At 45.0% G+C, this 27,824-nt stretch overlaps 1 protein-coding gene across 3 annotated transcripts in view; it reads right to left on the bottom strand.

Annotated features, from left to right (window-relative positions):
* Positions 1-20,480, bottom strand: part of CMTM4 (CKLF like MARVEL transmembrane domain containing 4) — a 79,935-nt gene extending 59,455 nt beyond the window's left edge. Inside the window, exon 1 of one of the 3 annotated variants that reach the window (XM_027516375.1) lies at positions 20,022-20,480. In XM_027516375.1, the coding sequence (XP_027372176.1) occupies positions 20,022-20,207 (186 nt within the window). In that variant the 5' untranslated portion in view covers positions 20,208-20,480. The remainder of the gene's footprint in view (positions 1-20,021) is intronic. The other 2 variants (XM_027516374.1, XM_027516372.1) reach the window with 2 other exon arrangements.
* Positions 20,481-27,824: the final 7,344 nt, after the last annotated feature.

Genomic DNA, 27,824 nt, shown 5'->3' with positions numbered 1-27,824 from the left:
GGAGAGACCTCATATACTATTGCCCCCGATGAGTTCCCCCAGGTTTCCCTCAACCTAGTAATTTATCATTCTCTGTGGGCTTCCCTTATCTAATAAGCTTGGCAGTCCCAGGTCCAAAAAATCCCAAACTAAGAGCTGAAATTCTTCCAAAGCATCTAGTGAAGGTGAGACACATGCAGCATCTCCCCAGCTACCTCACCAAAACTAACTCTGAACACCCACACCACCAGTAACACCCTCATCACCAGCTCCACACCATCACACATTTTGGGACCATGCACAGAGCCATGTGGATGAGCCCACCTGTGACAAGTGGGGGTCTGTCTCCCTAGTTTCGGCTCTAAAACCAAACTCTAAAGGAACATACATCAATTTTTCAGCAGAAAAACTATCTGGATCTCAACTTTTTAAATAACTGTATTTATTATTTTTGGCTGTGGAATAACTATTTATTATTTTTGGCTGTGGTGGGTCTTTGTTGCTGCATGGGCTTTTCTCTAGTCTTGGAGAGCGGGGTCTACTCTATGCCTTGGTGAGCAGGTTTCTCACTGTGATGGCTTCTCTTGTTACAGAGCACAGACTCTAGGGCACTTGGGCTCAGTAGCTGTGGCTCACGGGCTTAGTTCCTCCATGGCATATGGGATCCTCTTGGACCAGGGGTTGAATCCATGTCTTCTGCACTGGCAGGAGAATTCTTTACCACTGAGCCACCAGAGAAGCCCCCCTGATCTCAATTTTTTAAAAATTATTTTTTGACCTCTGTGCAGCTTGCAGGATCTTAATTCCCTGACCAGGGATCAAACCCAGGTTCCTGGAATGAAAGCACCAAGTCTTAACCACTGGACGGCCAGCAAATTCCCCTTGATGTCAATTTATTAACAAATTAAGGAACTAAAAGGCAAATTCTATCTACCAACATCAGGCTTTACTACAATCCAAGCTTGGGCGTTCCCAAGTCCACTGCCCACCCCAGTGCATTCACTTGAGCCATGTGCCTGGGCTGGGCAAATGCCTGCACTTTAAACTGATATCACAGGCAAAGACTTGATTTGTCATATACAGCTGTTCCTAAAACTACTATCCTAGAATGTGCCTGAGGCTATTAACCATTCATCTGTCTTCCCCATAATCCCATAAGGGATAAGAAAGATGATTAGAATGCAGAGCTATCCCACATCTGGCTTCACAGAAAGGAATCAAACTGTCGCCAAGAGCAGCAGCTAGTTACAGGGGCGAGCACACCAGTCTGAGACCCAGGTTCCAGCACCATCAACAAACTGGGTAGCCGCAGGTTAAGTTACAGCTTCTCTAGGGTCAGATTCCTCACCTAGGAAACAAAGGAGAGGCACACATGGATGGCTTCCAATTCCTTCTGGTCTAAAATTGTAAGTTGCAGTAGGAAACAGCAACCCACTCCAGTATTCTCACCTGGAGAATCCCATGAACAGAGGAACCTGGCAGGCTACAGTCCATAGGGTCGCAAAGAGTCAGACACACCTGAGCACGCATGCAAAATTATATTGTAAGTTGGAGTTGCCAGATGTTTTGAGCCATCTTAAACCTCTATTACTGATGTATACCATGCTCTCACCTTGCTATGGACTGAACTGTATCCCCCTAGCTCCCAAAATCACTCTTCTCACGGCCAGGCTCTATGCTTGGCACTTTCAGTTCAACTTCACATCAACTCTATGGTGGCAGGTAACCTTAGCTGTGCGTGTATGCTAAGTCACTTCAGTAGTGTCTGATTCTTTGCGATCCCATGGACTGTAGCTTGCCAGGCTCCTCTGTCCATGGGATTCTCTAGGCAATAATACTGGAGTGAGTTCCCATGCCCTCCTCCAGGGGATCTTCCTGACCCAGGGATCGAACCTGTGTCTCTTGCGTCTCCTGCCTTGACGGGCAGGTCCTTTATCATTAGCGTCATCTGGGAAGTCCTGGAAGGGCCAGGATGAGGCCTAAAATGTATAGTTCTACAGATGGGTGATCAAGATCTATTTTTGTGAAGAACAGTAACCAGGGAGAAATAAGAAAAACAAAAGAGAAATCTACAGTAAGGTGCAGGAGGCCATAAAGAATGTTCCTCCAGCCACCTGACAATGTGGAAATCAACCATCAGGATGGAGGAACACAGGAAAGAGAGTAAGGAATAAATAAAATCAGGAGGTTCTAACATATACAAGTGAAGTCGCTTAGTCGTGTCCAACTCTTTGCGACCCCATGGACTGTAGCCCACCAAGCTCCTCCCTCCATGGGACGTGTCCAACTCTTTGCGACCCCGTGGACTGTAGCCCACCAGGCTCCTCCATCCATGGGATTCTCCAGGCAAGAATACTGGAGTGGGTTGCCATTTCCTTCTCCAGGGGATCTTCCAGACCCAGGGATCGAACCCAGGACTCCTGCATTGCAGGCAGATGCTTTTAACTCTGAGCTGGATTAAAAACCCTACCCACCTAGACCCCTCCCATTTATTTCCCTTCTCAGGATAAACTGTGGATGATTTTGAAAATAGACCAAAAAGACATACTCAATGGATGAATAGGCCTTGTTAGGACATAACTTTGCAAGTTACTTTATCCTATGGTTTTTATACTTTTCAGTCTTCTGAGATATTTTGCAACTCTGTTAATTGTACATAAGTGATAGCAGTGCAAATAATTCTTGCCTAAAGACAGGTACATGGATTGTTTGGCAGAGAGACAACAGACTCCCCCCTTCAAAGATGCATCTACTGAAATTCATTTCCTGGTATGTGCATGTGTGCCTACTCTGAATTTTCCTTTGAACAGGCTATGACATCTTACTGGCTCCTTCATTATTTACTCCTTCATATTTGTATGTGAGTCATGATTTTATCTTTTAAAAATTATCCTCTAATACCCATAAACATGGTTTCCCAAGTGGCGCTAGTGGTAAAGAACTGGCCTGCCAATTCAGAAAATATAAAGAGACGTGGGTTCAATCCCTGGGTCAGGAAGATCCCCTGGAGGAGGGGATGGCAACCCATTCCAGTTTTCTTGCCTGAAGAATCCCATGGAGAGAGGAGCCTGGCAGGCTACAGTCCAGTGGGTGGCAGAATTGGACATGACTGAAGCGACTTAGCATGCATGCACCCATAAACAAGCTAAGTCCAAAAAGGTGCCCAAGGGTGTATTAGCTGCTCTAGGAGGGGGAAAAAAAGGTTCCAGAAATCAATAATCCTTCCAACCCCACATACTTTGAAGGCCACTGGCTCAAGCAAACAGGACAATAAAGCTTCAATCTTTATCCCTCTACCCTTCCTCTACCAGCAATTCTTAAATTTCACTGATAATCCAAGGAGTTAGAAGAGAAGGACTAAGGGGCCTCACTCTGTAATACCACCCACCCCTCCCAACTATGACAGACGTGATTCATGTATTGTGCAAGAACTGAGAGCCAGGTCTCTTAAAGCTGCCTGGCCCACCAGGAGCAATACCGGCAGACGAGGGAAAACAGAAATGGGCTAAGTCCCTGTACAACAGGACAGACAAGTGATGGTGGAACAAATCTCATAACCCGTCTAATGGTTGTATTATAGACTCACACACATGTAGGGGGTCCAGCTGTGGTCTCCAAAGGCAGACTAGTGAGCTCCCCACTCACTAGCTGTGGGGACTCTGAGGGAGTGAGTGAACTCAGTAAGCCTCTGTTTCCTCAGCAGTAAAGAATCTGCCTCGTAGGACTGCTAAGAGCATTACATGAGATAACACATGTAGAACACTAGCAGTCTGGACGTAGTAGAAGTGCAAGAAATGTTAGCTTCAATATCTCTTTGTTTGAGAAACAATGAAAAGTAAAAACAAGGGTTATAATAAAACATGATTACCACCTCTTCTCTCCCACTTGTCACATCTTTTCCGCCTCTGATCCTCACCTGAGTTGCTCAAAGTCTCTTAGCAGGTCTTGGATCATCTCATCCTTCTCAAAGCCATTCCTCATACTCTCTAACCCAGCGAGGGCCAATAGAAACACACGAGCCACATGAGTAATTTCAAATTTTCCAACAGTCATACTTTAAAAAGTAAAAAGAAATAGGTGGAGTGGACTTCCACAGTGGTACAGTGGATAGGAATCCATCTGCCAATACAGGGGACATGGGTTCGATCCCTTGTCTGGGAAGATTTCACACGCTGCAGAGCAACCAAGCCTGAGTGCCACAACCACTGAGCCTGCGCTCTACAGCCCACAAGCTGCAGCTGCTAAGCCCTGCGCCTAGAGCCTGTGCTCTGCAATGAGACAAGCCACAGCAATGAGAAGCCAGCTCACTGCAACAAGGAGTAGCCCCCTTATCCACAGCTAGAGAAAGCCTTCGCACAGCGACGAAGACCCACCACAACAAAAACATAAACAAATAATTTTAAAAATAAGACTCCAAAATGGAGACCTTTCCTTGATCCATGGTTTCACGTTTTAAAAAAAGAAACAGGTGGAGAAAATTTTAATAGTAAATTTAATTTATCCCAATGTAGCCAAAGTATCACCATTTCGACACATAATTTTACATTCTGGTTCTCTCCTATTACATCTTTCAACTCTAGCATGTATTTTATACTTATGCACACCTCAAGTTCAATATGTCAGCAAATCTGGAAGACTCAGCAGGGGCCACGGGACTGGAAAAGGCCAATCCTCATCCCAATTCCCAAGAAGGGTAGTACTAAAGAATGTGCTAGCCACCAGACAATTGCACTCATCTCCTATGCTAGTAACGTCATGCTTAAAATCTTGCATGCCAGGCTTCAGCATTATGCAAACCAAGAACTTCCAGATGTCCAAGCTGGGTTTAGAAAAGGAAGAGGAACAAGAGATCAAATTGCCAACATTTACTGGATCATAGAGAAACCAAGGGAATTTCAGAAAAATATCTACCTCTGTTTCATCAATTACACCAAAGCCTTTGACTGTGTTCAGTTCAGTTGCTCAGTCATGTCCGACTCTTTGCGACCCCATGCACTGCAGCATGCTAGACTTCCCTGTCCACCACCAACACCCGGAGCTTGCTCAAACTCATGTCCATAGAGTCGGTGATGCCATCCAACCATCTCATCCTCTGTCATCCCCTTCTCCTCCTGCCTTCAATCTTTCCCAGCACCAGGGTCTTTTCCAATGAGCCAGTTCTTCACATCAGGTGGCCAAAGTATTGGAGCTTCAGCATCAGTCCTTTCAATGAATATTTGACTGTGTGGATCATAATGAACTGTGGAAAGCTCTTAAAGAGATGAGAATACCAGACCATCTTACCTGTCTCCCAAGAAACGTGTATGCAGGTCAAGAAGCAACAATTAGAACCCTGTACGGAACAACTGATTGGTTCAGGATTGAAAAAGGAATATGACAGGACTGTCTGCTGTAACCCTGCTTGTTTAACCTATATGCTGAGCACATCATGAGAAATGCCAGGCTGGATGAGTTACAAGCTGGAATTAAGACAGGCAGGAGGAACATTAACAATCTCAGCTATGTGGATGATACCACTCTAACGGCAGAAATCGAAGAGGAACTAAAGAGCTTCATGATGAGGGTGAAGGAGTAGAGTGAAAGAATTGGCTTAAAACGAAACATTAAAAAAACTAAGATCATGGCATCTGGCCCCATTACTGCATGGCAAATAGAAGGGGAAAATGCAGAAGTAGTGACAGAATTCCTCTTCTTGGATTCCAAACTCACTGCAAACAGTGACTGCAGCCATGAAATCAGAAGACTATTGCTTCTTGGCAGGAAAGCTATGACAAACCTAGACAGTGTGTTGAAAAGCAGAGCCATTACTCTGCTGACAAAGATCCATATAGTCAAGGCTATGGTTCCCCCAGGGGTCACATATGGTTGTGAGAGTTGAACCGTAATTACAGAAGGCCAAGTGCTGAAGAACTGACGCCTTCAAACTGCAGTGCTGGAGAAGACTCCTGAGAGTCCCTCAAACAACAAGGAGATCAAAACAGTCAAATCTTGAGGGAAATCAACCCTGAGTACTTGTTGGAAGGCCTGATGCTGAAGCTGAAACTCCAGTACTTTGGTCATCTGATGCGAACAGCCAACTCATTGGAAAAGTCCCTGATGCTGGGAAAGACTGAGGGCAGAAGGAGAAAAGGGCATCAGAGGATGAGTTAGCTGGAGGGCATCACCGATTCAACGGACATGAGCTTGGGCAAACTTTGGGAAACTATGAGGGACAGAGAGGCTGCCTGCTGCAGTCCATGGGGTCGCAAAGAGTCAGACACCACTGGGAGACTGAACTACAACAGCACCTCAAATTCATCCTAGCCACACTGCAAGTGCTCAACAGCCACTGCTCTGCTGCTCATCTCTTTCAGAAGATTCAAATTCATTAGCCTAACAAGTTGGGCCCCATTTCGGTGCCCCCTCCTCCCCTCCCCCATCCCTACCCATCCATACCTTTGCCTGGTGAACCATACCTGTACCTCCTTCTCACCCCTTTCCTGGGCTCACACATGACTCCCAGGAGCTGGTATACTACTTCTCCACAGGACACACCATACCTGGTTCCAGGCTCTAGCCATTCAACGTCCAAATATGTCCATTTCCCACAAGGGCTTCCTAGCAAGCCCACTGTCCTGGGCCACTAGTAGAGCACTTGGCTCCAGTGGTCAGGACGGATGGTGCACCTTTTCTGCCTCACATCAAACCCTCCAAGCCCCTCAGAGGCAGGGCTTTGTGTCCTACTGATGGATGTACATTAGTACCTGGCCCAGCCTAGGTGTTCAACACATATATAAAGCACAGATTTTTTTTTTTTCAAATGGAAAGAATATGTTAGAATTTTTACCAAAATCTAGTCACTGACCTTGATCTAACTCTAAAGTTATTTAGCCAACTCTTAATATGAAATTATACACAATGTGTAGGGCTTGGACCAAAAATGGTTGAAAGTAGACCAGCTATAAAGAAGCAACTACTGCTGGAAGAGCCATTGTTCCTGAGGTTTGTTTTTTTTCCACTGGCACAAAAAACTTTTAGCCTTAAACTGTTTTTCATCGCTGTGCTGGAATAAACGGGAAACCACAAAAATGAAGGCTTCCCCTGCACCAGTCATCAAATCGTAGTGGCAAGAAAGAAAGCATCCAAAATGATCCACGTTTGATTAAACCCAACATTTTAAGTGTTTATTAACCCACTGAATTCCCAAACTGAACCAATCGTTTGAAATGTTCAGAGACATCGTTCTGGACGCCAGCATTTCCTACGGGCCTCTGCAGTCTTCAGTCAAAATCAAGGCCTCCTTTTCTCAGGCCTCACAGAACTGCTATTCTTCTGTTTTCATCAGAGAATGCCATAAAAACAAGCACAAGGACCCTCAGTTGCGACTTCTTTGCACGTGTTAAGTGTCTGCTCTAAGGATTTTCAAAACACTGACTTGGCAGATCCTGAGTGACCCTCTCGCCCAGCAAGTCAATCAGAAAGCAGACAACTTTAATAATAATTACAGAACCCCTGGTTTTCATTTTATACTTTCCTAAGCAGAAAGTTTGGCAAAGCCTCTTATGGTTTCCTCTTCTTTTACAAAAATCTGTCTCCTAAGCAAAAGCTTCTGTTTCCTAGTAGCACTCTACACACTTTTAAAACTCACAGTTTAAAAAAGAAAAAAGAATTACAAAGGCATTTTGTTTCTATACTTTCTCCCCAATATTTTCCGTTTACAACAGAGTCCAGTTTATCTGCTTAGAAATAGATGTTATTGTTCTCTGATAGATTCCATGTTTTCAAACAATTGGACCTTTTAGGAACTATGTTAAATACTACATAAACTGCGACTTTTTTCTTTCTTCTATGAAACAAATATGTATATTCACCTGTTTATTCAGGGCCTCCCTATGGGCAGGTACTGTTTTAGACACTGGGGATATAGCAGGGAACTCAAAACACAAAGCTTCAGCTCTGGTGGAGTTGAAATTCTAGTTGGGTAGTAAATGCTGCAAAGCAAAGTAAAGCAGGGTGAAGGGGATAAAAAGCGGGACTGGGGGAATGTCCTACTTTTGACAGGGTGATCAGGGAAGGTCTCCTGGACAGAGCAGAAGAACAGCAGTTCTGAAGAACAGAGCCAAGTGGGCATTTTGGGGAAGGGATGGATGGCGGAGAGGGGTCGGCGGCAGGGGTTGGTGGGGGTCTATGGAAGACTGAACTTCAAATGCAAAGACTCTGAGACAGGAATATGTTAATCAACGAGTTAATCAAAGTTTCTGGTCAAGTGAAATAATCAGTACCTTAAAACCCTAGTCAAAAAAGAAACTGGGGAGGAGTGGGAGGGAGGCTCATGAGGGAGAAGATATATATATATACACACACACACACACACACACACACACATACTTATGGCTGATTCACACTGTTGAATAGCAGAATTATCCTCTAATTTAAAAGAAGTATCCTCCAATTTAAAATAAGAAGAAAGAAAAAAAAAAAAAGAAATTGATGCTGGGCTCTCTTATGAGATTTTCTGAAATACAGTTGGTACACAGTCCCTCAGTCTGACTCTCCATCTCCCATTTCTATGTTGATAACCTTAGGGCTCCCAGGGGACACCCCACTCTGAAAACGAGTAACAGACCCGACCATCTCATGTGAGCACACAAGGCCACGCACGGGAGGAGCTGAGATGAGGTCTGGGCCTCCTTTTAAGTGAGAATTTTTCACACAAAAGTCCTCCCCCTCAAGAAGTTAAACTGGGCCGTTCTTACATTTTGAGATAGACTACACTCTATCTGTGAAGTGTTCTCTCTCTAAATAATCCACTTCTTACCTATCACTTTCTCTCTCACTGAATTCTTTCTGCAATGAGCTTCATTAAGTTCTGAAATCAGGTGTGTGGTCTCAACTGGAAGACTGTGGGGTCTGGCCAGGTTCCAGTCCCCATGCATGGGTTCAAGTTCTAGTTCTGAGGTGAACAGTTTCAAAGGTTACCCGGTGTGTGATTGGCAGAGCCTGAAGTTGAATCTTGGCTATCCCACTTTAGTGTGATCGCTTGTAACCTCCACGCTGTAATGTTCCTAGTCTAACGTGCCCACAGCAATCTGTACATATATCACCCCTGCGGTATACTGCAACTATCTGTTTACATCTTTCTCCCAGCCTCGAGGTGCCCTTAAGAAAGAGCAATTCATGGAGAAGGAAAGGGCAACCCACTTCAGTATTCTTGCCTGGGAAATCCCATGGACAGAGGAGCCTGGTGGGCTACCGTCCTTGGGGTTGCAAAAGAGTTGGACATGAGTTAGCAACTAAACATGACTATGCTAAAAATATTTTCAATAGTAAGGGATATTTTCTTACCTCCATTATAGCTTTAAAAATAGCATTAAAAAAAAAAGAAGTTAAACTGTTTCACAATAAGATGGTTTCCAAATGCTAAAAAGGCAAGCTCTTCTCCCAAAAGAGGTGTCACTTTCTGACTTCTGTACTACTCATCTGTCCCCTCTTCAGTCAGCTACAGGCCTGGTCCCAGCTCTGGACCACTTTAAACTGAGCCTCTGAAAGTTTAAATTGGCTCCTGGCCACCACATGAGATGCTGAGGCCATGCCCTCAGCCAGAGGTGTCTTGTTCTCTCATTCTTTGCCTTTCCCGGTCTATTCTCCTCATTCTAGACTCACTGAAGGCTCACTCCGCTAACGAATCCAAATCCCAGCTTGTCTCACCCACTTTTATCTCTTCTGCACGTACAGCCTGTCCCCCAGGAATATTCTTACATTCCAAGGAAAAACCTCAGAACACACTGTCAATACATGAGCCCTTGCTGCTCTGATTTCAATGATTGGACTATTTCATAATTTAAAGTAAAATAATTTTTTTTTAATTTAGGATGTACTTACATAGAGTCTGAGACAGCACAGGAAATCAGGACTGTCTGGGAAAATGTAGGATCTATGATCAGGCCTTTGACTGTTGCTCTATACTCTAATAAACAACTTTATTTTCTAAAGACACATGACATCGTTCTACAAAAGGATCTGGAGCTACTTCTGGGAGTAAGGATAAAGAGTCAGCGAGTGATAGCTGTGGGTTGAAGGCCGGAATGCTGGTATTTTCAGTCATTTCAACAGCTCAGGAAGCTAAATGGACCATAATGGAAAATAAACAGCTCTGGCCACCACACAGACCTCAGCCCTTAATGGGGTGAATCACAGACCCCATTACCTGTGCTGGAGCTCAGGTAAATGCAGCACTAATTCCAGAGGCTGGAATATGCCTCTCTCCAGCATGCAGGAAAGCACCCATTCATTCTACCAGGAGAAGCCTCATGGATCTGACAGGGCATGTACACCTGACCCCTTGACCCCTCTAAGCATCCTCTGAGGTTCCATGACCTGGGAAAGGCTCTTGCTGCTGCTACTGCTGCTAAGTCGCTTCAGTCGTGTCCAACTCTGTGCGACCCCATAGACGGCAGTCCACCAGGCTCCCCCGTCCCTGGGATTCTCCAGGCAAGAACACTGGAGTGGGTTGCCATTTCCTTCTCCAACGCGTGAAAGTGAAAAATGAAAGTGAAGTCGCTCAGTTGTGTCCGACTCTTTGCGACCCCGTGGACTGCAGCCTACCAGGCTCCTCCGTCCATGGGATTTTCCAGGCAAGAGTACTGGAGTGGGGTGCCATCGCCTTTTCTGAGGGAAAGGCTCTTAGAACTTTCTAATTAAGAAAAAAAGTCATCATAGTGATAATTTTGAAATGTATAGAAATATCAAACTCTATCTTGTAGATAACAAGAACTAACAGTGTGTACGTGCTAAGTCGCTTCAGTCATGTCCAGCTCTTTTCGATCCCATGGACTGTAGCCCCCCAGACTCCTCTGTCCATGGGATTCTTCAGACAAGAATACTAGAGTGGGTTGCCATGCCCTCCTCCAGGGGGTCTTCCTGACCCAGGGATTAAACCCTCGTCTCTTATGTCTCCTACACTGGCAGGCAGATTTTTTACCAAGTACTGCCACCTGGGAAGCCCCAGCACAGTGTTGTAGGTCACTTATACTTAAACTCATAGAAAAAGAGATCAGAATTGTGGCTACCAGAGATGGAAGGGGAGGAATGAAGGCAATCAAAAGATACAAACTTCTAGTTACAAGATAAATAAGTACTAGGAATGTTATGTATAATATGGTAAATATAATTAACATTGCTATTGTTATATATGAAAGTTATCAAGAATTTATTCAAGTTATCAAGAAATCTTCTGGTCACAAGGCAAAAAAGTTTTTTTCTATTTCTTTTTGTTTTTGGCTGTGCCACATGCCGTGTGGGGTCTTAGTTCCCAGATCAGGGATTGAACCTGCACTCACTGCAGTGGAAGCACCGAGTCTTAACTACTGGATCACCAGGCAAGTCCTCTGTTTCTTTAATTTTTATCTATGTGAGATGGCTGTTCATTAAAGTTAACTGTGGTAATCATTTCATGATGTATGTAAATTAAATCATTATGCTGTATACCTTAAACTTACAATGTTTATGTTAAGTATATCTCAGTAAACAAACCCACTCCGGTATTTTCTTGCCTGAAAAATCATATGGACAGAGGAGACTGGCAGACTACAGTCCATAGGGTCACAAAGAGTCAGGACACGACTGAGTGACAGAGCACTCACACACATATGTCAATAAAAGTGAAAGGAAATTGTTTTTTAAAGAAAGAAAGAACAAAGGTCTTCCAGAGCTGTCAACTGAGAATTAATTTGGTCCTGGGACCCAGGAGGAGTCCTAAAGGTCTTACCAAGCTCACCATTTCCCACTGGAGGTTCTTGTGGGTATGCACATTGGTAACTTGGAATAAACTGAGACCTTTAGGTATGTTGTAGGACAAAGTTCATAATTTTTTTAAAAAATGTTCAGAAATGTAATGATATTGCCCTTTGATCTAGTAGAAGTACTCCTTGAAATTTAACAACAACAACAACAAAATAGTAACAATTCAAAAGAAGAATGCAGGACATTTACTGAAGGATCCTTCCTTTTAGCAAAAATTGGAAATCATGATCAGGGGAAACCATGATCAGGGGAAACCATGATCAGGGGATCTAATGCAGTCTTTGGAAGGGAAAAATTCCAAAACTCTTTTCATTGCCTAAGATTTTTTTCCCTAATTTCCTTCTAAGTTACAATGTTTTTTTTTTTTTTAATTGAGATTTACCTGGCATATAACATTATAATAGGCTGTGCAACAAAATGATTCAATATCTCTATATACAAATATGTGTATCAATAATGATGTAGACATTACCACCACATGATCAGCACAGTAGGTCTTATTTAACACGCATCATTATACATAGTTAAAAAATTTTTTTCCTGTGATGAGTGCCTATCAGATCTATTCTCTTAGCAACTTTCAATTGCAATACAATTGCAATACAGTATTATTAACTATAGTCACCATGCTATAGGGTAAATTCCTTTCAAATGGAAGAAGTTTTCCCATTAGCATCAACAAATTTATTAAGCACCTGCTATTATGCAGAAGGCTTTTTTTTTTTACAGGAAGATAGACTGAAAAACTTCTTAAACGTCAAGTTTCTTCAAGATGTCTGTATTATTGAAATCATTCTCCCCAAGGGCCTCCAAATTACAAAGTAAGGAAAGTAATAAGAGGTTAACTAAAGATTATGGTTGGTATAACAGCTTTAAGGCTAATCTATCCTGAGGTAGAGCTAGTGACAGCTGACGCCCTGGGAATATTTGAAAAGAAGATATTTGCATGTGATATACAAAAGGATGAAGAGTCATACAGTGAAAAATAAGTCTCCCTTCCACCCTGACCCTTGGTCACCCAGTTCCCCAACTGGGACATTTCAGAGGTATGTGGCAGGGCCACAGGTTCACGTGACTTCTGTGTGAGCCACACTCTGCTAAGGACTTTGTACAGAAGGCTCACGGGTGCCCTGCCAGTAGCACTCTGATCAGCTTCGATTTACAAACAAGGAGACCTGCTTGTGGCCTGAAGTGAACAAGCAACGGCCCAAAGTCTCACGGTGATAAGAGACAGAAGTCCGCACTCTCAGAACCCCTCCTCGTCCCCCTTCCCCTTCACACACCCCTGACCTCCACATTCTCTCTTCACGTTGCTGTTTCCTCTGCCCTGGAAATCAATCCTCCACCACTCCTCGGTCTGGTTAACTTGACTTTCCATATCAATTTTAGAATCATCTTGTCTCTTAAAAAAACAAAAAAAAAAACACCTTGCTGGGATTCTGGGATTATGTTAAACCTACAGATCAATTTGTGGAGAAAAGATATTTTAATAACTATATTGAGTCTTCCAATTCATGAACATGTCTGCCCACTTATATCGGTACTCTTTGATTTCCTCCTTCAGTGTTTCATAGTTTTCAGATCCCGTACATGTTTTATTAGATTTAGACCTATTTCATTCGTTTCAGGGCTATCGTAACTGACATGGGCTGCTCCCCACCGCCCCCCACCCCATTTCAGCTTCCAGTGGTTTATTGCTAGGATATAAAAATATGATTGATTTTTGTGTGTTGACCTTGCTAACTCACACATTAGTCCTTGGAGCTTTTCTTTTTATAAATTCCCATGGGATTGTCTACACAGACAATCATGCCATCTGCAAATAGGACAGTTGTTCTTTCTTTCCAATCTGAATGCCTTCTATTTACTTTTCCTGCACTGGCTATTCCAGTAGGATGTGGAATAGCAGTGGTGAGAACAGACTTCATTGCCTTGCTCCCCATCTTAAGGGGAAAGTATTCTCTCACCACCAAGTATGTTAGCTGTAGATTTCTGGCAGATGCCCTTTTCCAGGTTTGCTTGGCAACGTTGATCATGAATGAATGCTGAATTTTGTCAAAAGTTTTTTTTTCTGCATGCACTAACATAATCAAGTGTTTTTTGCCCTTTAAACTGTTAGCATGGTGGATTCTATCTCCTGATTTTGGAAAACTGAACAAGCCTTTTGTTCCTGGGACAAACCACAATGATTGTGAGGTACTATTCCTTCTACATAACATTGCTGGATTTGATTTCCTCGCATTTTATTGAGGATTTTTGTGCCTGTGTTCATGAGGATGACTGGTCTGGAGTGTTCTTTTTTTTTTTTTTTTTTTAAAGGCTTAAAATGTATTTTAATAAGTTCATGTTCCATTATTCATTTCTCAGAAAAACTTCAAAGGTATTAGGGACAAATCAAACATGGTACACCAATAAAAAATGCACAGCATAACTACCTAAGATAGGCAAAGCTAAGAGCTACTGTCTGACATTCAGCATACAGCAACCCTGTTCTCAAGATTGTACTAGGCCTATCAAGAAAGCTGTGAATGGCAACATCACAGACACAAAAGGGCCATTTCTGGGTTGTCCTTACCCAAGAAAAAGATGGAGGCAAGTTTAACACAAGATTTTTTTAAAGATACACTAAATGAAAATCTCTAAGAGAAAATGTCTTCCTTGGGACATGAAAGGGTAATATATGGGACATAACAGAACCGTATGTATGTTGTCTGTGACCTCTGTGGACATGTGCCTGAATTCCCACCTGGGAGTGATTGGAACAGTGGGGCCAAGGTCACTGGGGGATGTTTGGTTTTTGTGGTATATGTGGCAGGATCTCTGGGGTGAGACAGTGCACTAAGTCGTGTCCGACTCTTGCGACCCCATGGACTGTAGCCTGCCAGGCTCCTCTGTCTATGGGATTCTCCAGGCAAGAATACTGGAGTGGGTTGCCATTTCCTTCTCCAAGGAGTGTATTTTTCTTGAACTGTCTTTGTCTGGTTTTATAAAACAGATGTGTACTAGACATTTTTCTGAGGCCTTGAATGATAATTTTACTATTTTAAGCATCATAAAAACTTATGAATGGTTTTAATCTTCGATTTTCTGCTAGAATTTCTTTGACTCCAAGTTTTTGAGCAGGAACACAACTTTCAAAGATAACAAAATTCCCAAGGGAAAATAAAACTATTCTAACTAGTCTCACCTTAAGGTACATGTGAGAATCTCATGCAGTGAAACTATTTCACCTGTCATTCTCTGCACACCCCCGCCCTGCTTCAGTATAGTCAAGGAAGCAGGAACTGTGCTCCCCAGCCTGGGATGAAAAACTGACACAGTTTCCATCAAATAAAAGATACATTATTACCCAACCCTGAAATGCAAATACTCACAGTGGTCACTGAGTTACCTAAGAAAGCACCTGCCAAACATTAACCCCTTTAGTTCTTATAATTCCCCAAACGTTCAGTCATTACCACTCACATTTTACTACGGGAGAAGCCAAAACACAATGGGATTAAGAGATTTCAAGGCGATCAGCAGAGCTAAAGTCTGAATTTAAACATCACCTACTACCCAACTTTGTTTTAAAAAATAGTCCTAAACAAATGCAATGCAAGGTCAGAAGGTCAATCAGGCATGGGAGGGACTTCAGAAAGGGATTCAGGGACTTCCCAGATGGTCCAGTGGTTAAGACTCCGCACTTCCACTGCAGATGGCACGGGTTCCAACTCTGGTTGGGGAAGTAATATCCCTCAAGCTGGGCAGCACAGCCCAAAAACATTAATACAAGTGATGCAAGGAAGGAAGGAAGAGAGAGAAAAGAGAGAAAGAAGGAAAGGAAAGAAGAAAGAAAGAAAGGAATCTGATGCAAAAGAGCTCACTGAGGGGTGTTTTAGGAACTTAAATGCTGATTCTGGTCTTGGCTTTTTTGATAAGGCCCGTTCCCTCACTGCAGAAACTGAGCAAGACTAATGGCTGAGGAACAGGATGCTACACAGGAACTGCTCACCTAGGGACAATGGCCACAGAGAATCAAAACCCTTGTACAGTGTATCATTTCAGCATGTAAAAGTCAGCCAAAAGGTCACCCAAAAGTCACCCAAAAGGGTGGACCAAAGACCACAGAAATGTCCCTAGACTCAAGGTCTGTCCTGTTCAGTGGAACAACTCAAAGTGATATGTTCAGGAGGCAGTAAAGGGTCCACGTGCGTGCATGCTAAGTCACTTCAGTCGTGTTTGACTCTGTGCAACACTATGGACTGTAACCTGCCAGACTCCTCTGTCCACGGGATTCTCCAGGCAAGAATACTGGACTGGGTTGCCATGCCCTCCTCCAGGGGATCTTCCTGACCCAGGGATTGAACCCGCATCTCTTATATCTCCTGCATTGGCAGGCAGGTTCTTTACCACTAGCGCCACCTGGGAAGCCTAAAGAGCATGCTGCCTGGGTTCAAATCCCAGTTCAAACCACGAGACCTTAAAGGAGTCACAACCTCTGTGCCTCTAATGTTCTCATCCATAAGAGTAAGCACTCATTACCGATGTCCACTGTTGTTATTTCTCAGAAAGTTGTCCCACCGAGGGCCTGTGCTTTTCTGACACTGTCCTAACATCAAGGTATAATTGATAGTGTGCCCCTCCCCATCACAAGAGCACAATTCTGCTTTCAACCAAGTGTGCCTGAGAAAACAACAAAATCAAAATACAACAACAAACAATAAACAAACATTAACTGTTTCATTAAATGATGTCTGGGAGCTAAAAACAGCTAAAAACCAATAAGCACTCACAGAATACACATTCAAAAGGAAGAAGAAGGTATTTAAATCTATACCTTAAACCAACTGTTTTCCTACAAAAAGTACATTCACATTGTTTGAGATATTCTCCCCAGCGAAGAAACAGGTATGAGTTTCATTTTTAAAAGATATAAACTATGAAAATGCACTGATTAATTTCCATGCTATTTCAGATTAGTTTTATGATCAAATAAGGTTCCACTTAAAAGATCAATTTAACTTTTAAATCACTAGGAAGTAAGCTATCTTTAGTTCAAATATGTAATTTTAGGACTTCCCCGGCGGCGCAGTGGATGTGAATCTGCCTGCCAATTTGGGGAACACAAGCTGGATCTCTGGTCAGGGAAGTTTCATGTGCTACGGAGCAACTAAGCCCATGTGCTCTAGAGACCATGTTCCCCAACAAATGAAGAGTAGCCCCCTCTCTGGCAACCAGAGAAAGACCTTGCATAGCAACGAAGACGCAGCGCAACCAAAAACAATTAAATAAAACTTTTTTAAAAACAGGGACCAGAGAGCTGGTGAAAGTTTATTTTTTTTTTAATTTAATTATAATTTTGTGGTGGCATTTTCATCAAGTTTCTTTAATTTAATTAATTAGCAACAGTGACAGCTAACATTTTATTACACACTAACTAAGCACCTAATAAGCTAGGTGCTAATTTATACCTATTACCTCATCCTCTTAATCCTCTGAGGGAGGAATAGGCTCATTTTACAGAAGAACCCCAGCCTTGATGCTGACTATTTACGGTTCTGACAGAGAACTGATTGCCAATACCTGTATATAAAGTTTTAACGCTAAAATGATAGAGTTTCCCTGGTGGCTCAGCTGATAAAGAACCCGCCTGCCAATGTAGGAGATACAAGAAACATCTGATCCCTGGGTCAGGAAGATCCCCTGGAGAAGGAAATGGCAACTCGCTCCAGTACTCTTGCCTGGAAAATTCCACGGACAGAGGAGCCTGGCGGGCTACAGTCCATGGGATCATGAAGAGTCAGACACAACTGAGCACGCATACACAGGTATAAAGTTTTAACACTAAAAATGATTACAGAACGGTAAGTGTCAAACTCTATCGTGCAGGAGAACTCCTGGCGAATCTTGCTAAACTGTAGATTATGATTCATAAGGTCTGAGGTGAAGCCTATGATTCTGCAATTCTAACAAGCTCTTAGGTGCTAGAAGTACTGCCAACCACACTTGGAGCAAGGACTTACAGGTGGCAATAGGCCACAGACCACAAAAAAATGTCTCTAAAGCCTAAAACAAAATTTTAAAAAATCAAACTTTTCACAAAAGCCACAGAATTAGAACTTATATTAAACATATTTCTTGATGGGATGTTGCAACATCTTAGAAATATCTTCAGGGACTTCTCTGGTGGTCCAGTGAATAGGACTCCAAGCTTCCAGTGCTTCCAAGGCAGGAGAGATGGGTTTGATTCCTGGTCAGGGATCTAAGATCCCACATGCTATATGGGGCAGCCAAAAAAAAAAAAAAATCTTCATAACGACTCTTATTTTCTTTTCCAGTTTAAGTCAAGAGTCCAATTTCTTGGAGTTTTGTGGAAGGGTTTTTCCCCTAAAAACCCTGAGTTTTTAATCAAGGCTGAAAAGCTAAATGCATGGGAGACTATTTCATGTTCCCATACCCTTCAAGCAGATCCCTGTCCTTCACTCATCCACATATAACACAACCTCTCACTGTTTAAATTCTAGAGGCAAGAGTTAGGGGAGATTTTAGGAGCTGGACACCAAAGTTCTTCCAAATGAAAAGTAAAGTTCTACCAAAAATAGCACCTTACAAAAAGGCAATGATAAATACGATTTATCACTGGCTTCCATTTATGGCCTTAGGTGACAAAATTCCAGCAATGAGGTAATAGCTAACATGTTATACAAACTACTGGATTTCATTCTTTTACCAGATCCCTTAAGTGGCAGGTCTATTTACTTTCAAAAGTCCAGAGTGAACAAAGCAAGGTACTTAACAAGATCCCTAAATTCCACCTGGGTCCAAGTTCCCCTTTCTGCCAGCTCTCTTATTCACTTGTGATTATCTGTGCTGTACTCAAACATCAGCTAGCTGCCTCTTTTAAATGGCACCTCCCCCACCTTCTCCATTCTCTTTACTAACAGCAATGCCTAACCTAAGTCCAGAACCAATATATCTCTGAGAACATTCCAGTTTAACAGATAAGGTCAGTTTAAAATTCTAGAGAGGAATAACCTGCTCTGTTTGTCTTTCCTGAGAGCCCTTCAAAAACTACCATCCCACCATCAGCAGAACAAGCCTTTCACCCAAAAGAAAGATAAAACAGGCTATGATTCTGCAATTTACAAACACTGAGATCTTTATTGAAAGGATATTCACGTTAAATAAAAAAGATTCCCAAGGAACCTTTACCGAGGTACTCAAGTAAGCACAAGGAGACCAATGCTTGGAAGAAACAAAATGCATATACCGTGCAGGTCCGTGCAAATGGCTTCTCTGGCTGAGAAGTCAATGAAGTTCTGTAAGGGGCCTCAGAGGAAGGCCTACCTGTGTCAGGGAATACCGGGACACAGTTTTGTCCCAACAAGAGCATGCTCTATCCACAACAGAGCTAAGCAACTAACCAAACAGGCTCGTTAGAAACCCACAAAAGAGGGGCAGAGGGGACACTGTCCTGAACGCCCTGGAAGCTAAAAATAAGTATTCTGAGGAACGAGCTCTACCATAGACAAGCCCAACAGAAAGTTCTCTGTTTCTATTACCTCCAAAACTGGCTGCCCTCCCGCAGTGATTTAACTCTGGGTACCAATTGGGCAATGCCAGCCACCGTGCTGGGGCGGAGGATTCAGAGATGCCGGTTCTATCTTCTGGGCTAATTAGAAGGAATCAAAGCCTCTGCAATATAAACTGGAGACTCTGCGGGCAGAGTTGGGCTCCCTCAATGCATCTAGACTACATGCCTCCATTCAACCAACATTTATTTGAGCGTCTACCATATGCTCAGCACTCTGCTGGGCACCGGGGGAAGAAACCTTCCCCAGTAGCGGAAGCAGAGACAAACGAGGACGATCCGGAGGAGTGGAGGACGCGCGGCCCCCGAAAACCTAACACAAGTTGTTGCTATGACCAGCAGCACCCAGGGGAAGGCGTGACCCCCGCCGGGTTCCGCGCACCACCAAGTCCAACAGTGAAAGAGGCTCGCGATAGCGAAGACTGGCGTGGACAGGTAGGCCCGGGGGCAGGTGTTCAGGTAGAAGGCGCACACCTGAGGCAGCAGGGCTGGGGAAGACGGGATCCCCAGGGGAGGCGGGACGGAGGCCCAGGGATCCGGCTAGAAGAGGGGGCGCAAGGAGCTGGACGATGGGAAGCCCGGGGCGCGGTGGAGGCCGGCCGGGCCTGCGCCCCCTGAAGCGGGAGCAGCGAGGGAAAGCGCGCGGCTAGGCCGCCCGCCCGCACCTGGGGCCCCGCCCGGCACCTACCACTTGGGCGACCTTGAGGCAGCCGAGCGCGCCGCGCAGGTAGTCGGGGTCGCAGCGCAGGCCGGCCAGCCCGCGGCGCTGGCTCACCGGCTCGGTGGTGGGCTGGTACGGGCTGCTGGCGCCCGAGATCATGGAGGTGCTCGAGGCCTCGCCCTCGAAGCCGTCCAGCTCCTCGCCGCTCCGCATGCTGCCGCCCGGCCCGAGCCGCCTCGCGCGGCTGGCTCCCGGCGCCCGGAGCTGGCGGGCTCAGCAGGGCCGCCGCATTGCCGCCGCCGCCGCTGCCGACGGAGACGACGACAGACTTCCCGCACCAGCGCCGCCGCCGCCTCTGCACCCGCCGCCCCGCTGCGGCCACGGTTCGGTCCGCTCGGGCTCGGCTCCCGCCGCCTCAGCAGCGGAAAGGGAGGGAGGCGGGAGCCAGTGGAGAGAGAAGGAGGCGGGAGCCGGCGAGGCGGGCCGGGAGGGGGCGGAGCGAGCGCCCGCCCGCTGGCCGCTCGGCGGCGCTCTGCACGGCGGCTCCCGCTTGGGGAGGCGGCGGCCCGCGCCGCGGGGCCTCGGAGAGGCGAGGCCTCTAGCCAGGCGGGGCTGGGGGCGGGGCGCCGGCAACTCCGGCCCCGCCCTCACCTGCCCGTGCTGGGGCCCCGGCGGCGGCTGCGCGTCAGGCCATCACGGCGTGGGAGGGCAGGGGTCCAGGAGACGGGGGATTGTGGGGACCCGAGAGAGTGGAGGCTGACGGAGGGTTGAGCTGGACCTAGGGGGGCACGGTGCTGCTTTCTCAGGGCGCTGCCTCAGTTTCTCCCCTGAAGGAAGTAGGCCGGAGGACTTTCTGGTGAAGGCCAAGATGTGCGACCTCAGTGCTGAGAACAGTAAGAAGTCCGGGGTGGACCTGACTTGGACTGTTTGACTGACAAGAAGGGGCTAAGTGTCTGGGCTCCCACACCGGGCAACAAACAGGTTCTGAGGTCAGGGACACAAGTGAGGAGAAATCAGGGTGAATGAGTGAGCGGGGTCATTTAGTACCAGGTCTGCAAGACAGACACACAGTTAAGATTTGTGAATAACTCCCAGTGTACGTTTTGGGTCCACCTGCCTGACCGAGGAGTGGCCGCTTGCCCATAGGAGACCCTTGGTGACGAACATTAGTTTCCTCTCTTAGATGCAAAGTTTTTTGCCATCTCTGTCTAATCATCAAGGCAAGTAAAACACAGATTTTTTACACTGAAGGGCACTCATTAGGGGCCAATTTGCAATTCAAGTGTGAAGGCTAATTTTAAGCTTAAGTAAAACACTGACTTTCTAAGAATTGTCGCTTTGGTATTGAACCCTTCCACACCTCAAATAGTTAGAGCTTATCATGCTCTGGGCACTGAGGAAGACACTTGAAAGTGTCATTCCCATTTTACAGAAGACTCGACTAAGGTTTCAGACTGGTAGTCCCAGGCCACACAGTTGGTGGACAGAGCAAGCTCACGTCCAATTTTTTTTCACTACACGTTGTTCAGTTCAGTTCAGTTGCTCAGTCGTGTCCGAGTCTTTGCGACCCCATGAACCGCAGCAGGCCAGGCCTCCCTGTCCATCACCAACCCCTGGAGCCCACCCAAATTCACATCCATTGCCTAGTATATATTTCAGATGAGGTTGTGAAGTGAGAAGCAGTAAATGCGATAACTAAGGTGATCTCAGTTTAAACGGCTCTGACCTTTTGGTTACCAAAGATTGGAAAGACAAGGACTCTAAAACTCTATCCAACCAACAAATATTTACTGGGCACTTCTATGCTAAAGGATATGTTAAGACCTGGAGATTGCCAGTGAAAGATAAGTTGAATGACTGGATGCAGGCTCTGGCCTCTGCTTTCTTCCCAAATCCCAGTGAAATGACAGTTACACGGATTTATGTTTTAAAGGCATAAAACCACAGGGACAAAGAATGAGAGAGGAGACAATGGCAACAAAATGTTGGAAGCAGAAGAGCAAAGGGGCAAGTGGTAAATGACTCAGCAGATCCAAGAAAGCTAAACCCTAAGCTGGTACAGGGGAAGGCTGAAATGCATCCTAGGTCATATCACAGGAAAAAAGGCTTGGGAATCATGACATCACCAAGCACATCGAGAAGTGGGGGTGAAAGCAGAAATCTAAAAAACAAACTAAAAAAAACCCAACTGAAAATCTTTTAAGTAGCAAATGGATTCCTGGATCCCCTCCCTTGCCCATCCCCCACAACTAGAACTTTTTTCTCTAGAGAAGGTAAGACAGAAAGTCCCTTAGCTAGGGAACACTAGGCACAGTTGAGGGTAGGGGGTACCATATTAAAAATTATATGTGTTTGTGTCCTTGGATATTAAATAATATGAAAGCAAAACAAATTTTAATTCATTATGAGTTAAAGAAAATCTCACAGGAAAAAGAATCAAAAGACAAAGAGGTAAAAAATGAGAGAAAAGAAAATTAGAGGAATAGTCCAAGAGATTAATAGAATAATAAGACTCTCATAAAGTTAGAACAGAGAATATGGAGGGAAGAAAACAAAAAATAATAATTCAGGAACATGTTTACAGAACCAAAGGATATGAGTTTTGGATTTAAAGGACCCATCAGTGCCCAGCACAATGAATCAACATGGACCAGCATCAGATATATCAGATCACTGGGGCAAACAGAAGAGCTTCAAGATTCCAGAGAACTGAGCAGGTTTCATTATAAAGGATCAGGAATCAGAAAGGCATCAAGAAAGAAAGAAAGGCATCAGACCTTTCAAAAGCAACTTAGGGAGGTTCAAGGGAATGGAGTAAATCATTCCATATCCTGAGGAAAAATGATGCCCACTTAGAAGTATGATTCCAACTGGAGTATCAACTGGGTATGATGACTTATGAAAGACTCTTTGGACATGAAAGACTCCTTCTGTCTCTTCTCAGGAGGCTGCTGGAGGAGAACACCATGAGTACAAGGATTTAAACCAAAGCAGCAGAGGATATGGGATCCAGGAAAGGGTGGATGCAGCCTCAAGAGAGGTGATAAGAGTCCTTATGGTGAAGGGGACATAGGCCCCTGTGCAGCAGGGCTGGGGGTTGACCAGACCAGATTAGGGAAGCTAGAGGCTTCAGGAGACATATTCAAGATGAAATTATTCAGTTCGCCAAAAAGTTCATTCAGGTTTTTCACCGTCTTACCCAAAGAACTTTTTGGCTAACACAGTAAGAATGTGTCTGAATATACAGAAAAAAAAAGATTCATAGTTTCAATAAAGTTTTCAGACAAATTAGTGATAAATGTGGGCTTCCCAGGTGGCTCAATGGTAAAGAATCTGCCTGCCAATGCAGGAGACGTGGGTTTGATCCCTGGGTTGGGAAGACCCCCTGGAGGAGAAAATGGCAACCCACTCCATTATCCTTGTTGGGAAAATCCTATGGACAGGAGAGCTTGATGGGCTATAGTCCATGGGGTCGCAAAGAGTCAGGCACGACTGAGTAACTGAGCACGCACACACATATAGGGATAAATGCACAGAAAATTAAGGAAATAGTCATAGATGAACTGTGGGGAAATAAAATAATACATAGAAAAGAAGTATGGTAAATCACAGGTGAATAATACCTGCATAATTATAACAATGTGAACAATGAGTGCTGATCTAACCACAGTACCTGGTCATATTAGGAAGAAAGGACATATTAGGAGAGATAGAATGTGTCAATGTGTGATAGGGAGAAGGGGAAGATGGGCAAGAGACCTAAATACTCATCAGACATGCTTAAAACTCAAGAGGTAGCAGACATATGCATGTCAATTAAAAAGATAATGGTAAAGGGACTTCCCATATAATGTTGAATACGATTGGTTAAAAGTTTAAAAATGTCAATTCTGGGAAGCAGGAAATGTAATGGGGGTTATAGGCCTTGTAGAACTATTTGATTCTCTCAATGATATGTTCATGTAATTTTTATGTGTTCATATAATTTTAATAAATGCTAGATTTTAAATGATTTTTAAAAAAGAAACTTGAGTGTTTGATATCATCCCTGCCAGCACAGACGTGGGGAGCAAGCATTAAAACCAGTAAAATGTGCTGTGTATTGTTCATGGTGGTAAGGGAATTTCCAGGAAGGATTTCACTGAGTCTGTGGGTCAGAATTTCAGCTGAAGTGTGAAATAGGAAGAGCAGCTAGCAAGGCAAAGAGATGACAAGGATTGGTGGAAAAGTGTTTCAGAAAGAGGGAACAACATGCACAAAGACCCAGAGATAAGTGAGAAAGCAAAGCACAATGAAGAGGGTGAAAGGTGGCTTTGGGCGTCCCCTGCAGGGCCTCAGGGGCCATGTGAGAGGATAGATTCAGTTCAGTTCAGTTCAGTTCAGTCGCTCAGTCGTGTCTGACTCTGTGACCCCATGAATCGCAGCACACCAGGCCTCCCTGTCCATCACCAACTCCTGGAGTTCACTCAGACTCATGTCCATCGAGTCAGTGATGCCATCCAGCCATCTCATCCTCTGTCATCCCCTTTTCCTCCTGCCCCCAATCCCTCCCAGCATCAGAGTCTTTTCCAATGAGTCAACTCTTCGCATGAGGTGGCCAAAGTACTGGAATTTCAGCTTCAGCATCATTCCTTCCAAAGAACACCCAGGGCTAATCTCCTTTAGAATGGACTGGTTGGATCTCCTTGCAGTCCAAGGGACTCTCAAGAGTCTTCTCCAACACCACAGTTCAAAAGCATCAATTCTTTAGCGCTCAGCTTTCTTCACAGTCCAACTCTCACATCCATACATGACCACAGGAAAAACCATAGCCTTGACTAGACGGACCTTTGTTGGCAAAGGAATGTCTCTGCTTTTGAATATGCTATCTAGGTTGGTCATAACTTTCCTTCCAAGGAGTAAGCATCTTTTAATTTCATGGTTGTAGTCACCATCTACAGTGATTTTGGAGCCCAGAAAAATAAAGTCTGACACTGTTTCCACTGTTTCCCCATGTATTTCCCATGAAGTGATGGGACTGGATGCCATGATCTTTGTTTTCTGAATGTTGAGCTTTAAGCCAACTTTTTCACTCTCCTCTTTCACCTTCATCAAAAGGCTTTTTAGTTCCTCTTCACTTTCTGCCATAAGGGTGGTGTCATCTGCATATCTGAGGTTATTGATATTTCTCCCAGCAATCTTGATTCCAGCTTGAGGATAGATTAAGCAGTGTTAAACAGAAGAGTGACTCCTCCCTCTAGAATGTTGTCTTGGCTTCATCAAAAGAGATAGACTGAGCGGAAGCAAGACTGGAGGCTCCTCTCCAGTCCTCATTAACTGTTCCCTGTTCCTGGACACTAGCCTACACTTATTTTTAGTTCCAGGGACAGATTTGAAATTTTTCCTTCTGGTTTTTAACAAAAGTTCACAGACTTTCAATGGGCGTTATTGGGAATCCCACATAGTACATAAAACTTGGCTCCGTTGCCTTCCTCAAGTGGTCAACTGTAATAGAGCATGAGCTTATGGCTAGAGCTGTGCCTCCAGGTATCTGCAAATGCTGAAGACAAAATGAAGATAAGAAATGACAGAGAGGTGGGTAGCCCTCAGGTCCCTGGGTTCCAGCATCTGGTCCACCTATCCAGGGCTTACTCAAGGAAACCAGACTCAGAAGAGATTGATGAAGGAACCAGATGCTACTTCACTCATTGCTGCCAGTGGATAGCCTCTGCCAGCAAATACAATGCTGATTCTTAGCTCAGTCCATGAACTCATTGTGAAAGAGCTGCTCAAAGCACAGCATCCTTTGTTGTTCAGTTGCTCAGTTGTGTCTGACTCTTTGCAACCCCATGGACTGCAGCACTCCAGGCTTCCCTGTCCTTCACTATCTCTTGGAGTTTGATTGAACTCATATCCATTGAGTCGTTGATGCCATCCAACCCTCTCGTCCTCTGATGTCCCCTTCTCCCCCTGCCCTCAAGCTTTCCCAGCATCAGGGGCTTTTCCAAAGAAAAGGTACTGGAATAAACTCTTTAACGTCTGAAGGTGCACGCTATGCCCCAGTATCCACTGCTTTACCTGCATCAGGCCTGACCTCTTGCCAAGCTTCTCATTCAGCCCAAAGGCAACCACCTCCAGATCTGGGGGACTCTACTCTAGCTGTCCTCCCCAAGCACATGGATTCCTTGGAGAGTATTAACCTCAAAAGCATTGGTACTACAAGGGCTTTAGATTCTAAATTCCATGAAAGGCTGGGAGCAAAACACCTTCCCCAACTGGGGTCCCTGTCCCTGAAGGCATTGCCTGATGATGGTGAGGAGAGAAGGGCTTCCAATTTCCCTTTGTTTCTTACTGAGGCCCCTCCCCAGGGCAACCCCCTGAGTGCTGGGGGCTGGGGTAGCTTTTCCTGTGACTTCAATTAAGCAGTAGATCTAATCTACCACTTTTAATAAGCTCAGTAATTAGCAGGATCCCAAGAGAATTCTACCTCAAACAGAAAAACATAAGACAGTGGTAGTTAAGTAGAACACTGCAAGCATAAAGCAGGTAGTGCGAAGACTAAGTTGATCATGAACAATTATTAAGCATGATGCGAACACCCAAGAAAATCATGTTTAATGTTTCCAGACTATGAGCTTGGCCTGAAATGATTCTCTACTTTTAAAGAAAGGTTCTGGTATAAACTCCTAACGTCTGAAGGATTTGACTCAAAGATGTCAAAATAAACAACCTCTTTCCATGTTTGAAAGGAGTCGATAATCCCCTCCCCCATTAAACACCCCACCCCCAACCCTGACCTCAAGTGTTCCCATGAGCCTGGAGGGCCTGGGCCGATTCCAAGCGGGAGCGGTTCAGGGGTTAGAGTTAACTGCTGCTTCTGAAAGAACTTGTCCCTTCAGCCGGAAAAATGCTCTCCAAGTCTCCTCTAAAAATAGTGCTCACTGGGATTTTCCAGTTTGACATTCCTTCAGTTCCTATGACCAAGGACAACCCGGGCCAAACCATCTGCACCCCTCATGGGGGCCTCCAGTGGAATCCCACCCTCGGTGGGACCCCAGTTTGTGGTACCTGCCACCTCCACACCCTGCTGGCACCTGATGATTCAGGGGAAGATTGGCCCACTCAGCAGCTGCTTGGCTTCTCCCTGGCTGCCTTCCCCCCTCCCCTTCTCTTCCCAGGGCAGGCGCAGGGGAAAGGTTTTCTGGGGAAGAAAGAGGAAAGTGTGGCTACAAGGGAACGGGGACACTGCCTACACTTACCTCCAATACCTGTGGCCCCCACCAGCCTGGGCTGGCTAAACTAGCCTGTGAGCCTCCAGGAGCTGCCCAGTTTAGCCAGGAGTCGAGACACATAAAGTAAATCTTTGCTGATGGCCCACCCCCCACCCACCCACGCCTGGTGCCCAAACCACATGCTGGAGCTTGGAGGCTCTCTGAAAAGAACTGTGGAAGCATAGAGGACTTGTCTGTCCACCACGATCCCTGCTCCTAGTAACAGCAGCTCTCATATTCCAGGGCCATTCCTCTTCAACTCCAGCATCCACCTCCCACCTTCCAGGTGATCCAGGTGATCTTCACCTGGGAAGAGTCGGCACCTGACCCAAGAATGACCAATCAGGGTTCCCTTTTACCCAGACGGGCTCAGGGTGGGCCTGGGACCTAGGTTGAGCCAATGAGAATCCTACCCTGGGATTTTTGTCTCTAGAAAGCAGGCATCTGCAGACTTTAATGTGCACAGGATTCACTCAAGGGGTAGATTTTCAGGACGTCCCCCAAGAGTCTGATACTTAGGCCCTAAGATGGGGAACAGGAATCTGCTGCTACCATATATACAGGACTACAAGGCCAGTAC

Source organism: Bos indicus x Bos taurus, chromosome 18 (assembly GCF_003369695.1).
Source record: "Bos indicus x Bos taurus breed Angus x Brahman F1 hybrid chromosome 18, Bos_hybrid_MaternalHap_v2.0, whole genome shotgun sequence".
Taxonomy (NCBI): Eukaryota; Metazoa; Chordata; class Mammalia; order Artiodactyla; family Bovidae; genus Bos; species Bos indicus x Bos taurus.
Note: the sequence above shows the minus strand (reverse complement) of the source record. Positions and strands in the feature narration are given on the sequence as shown.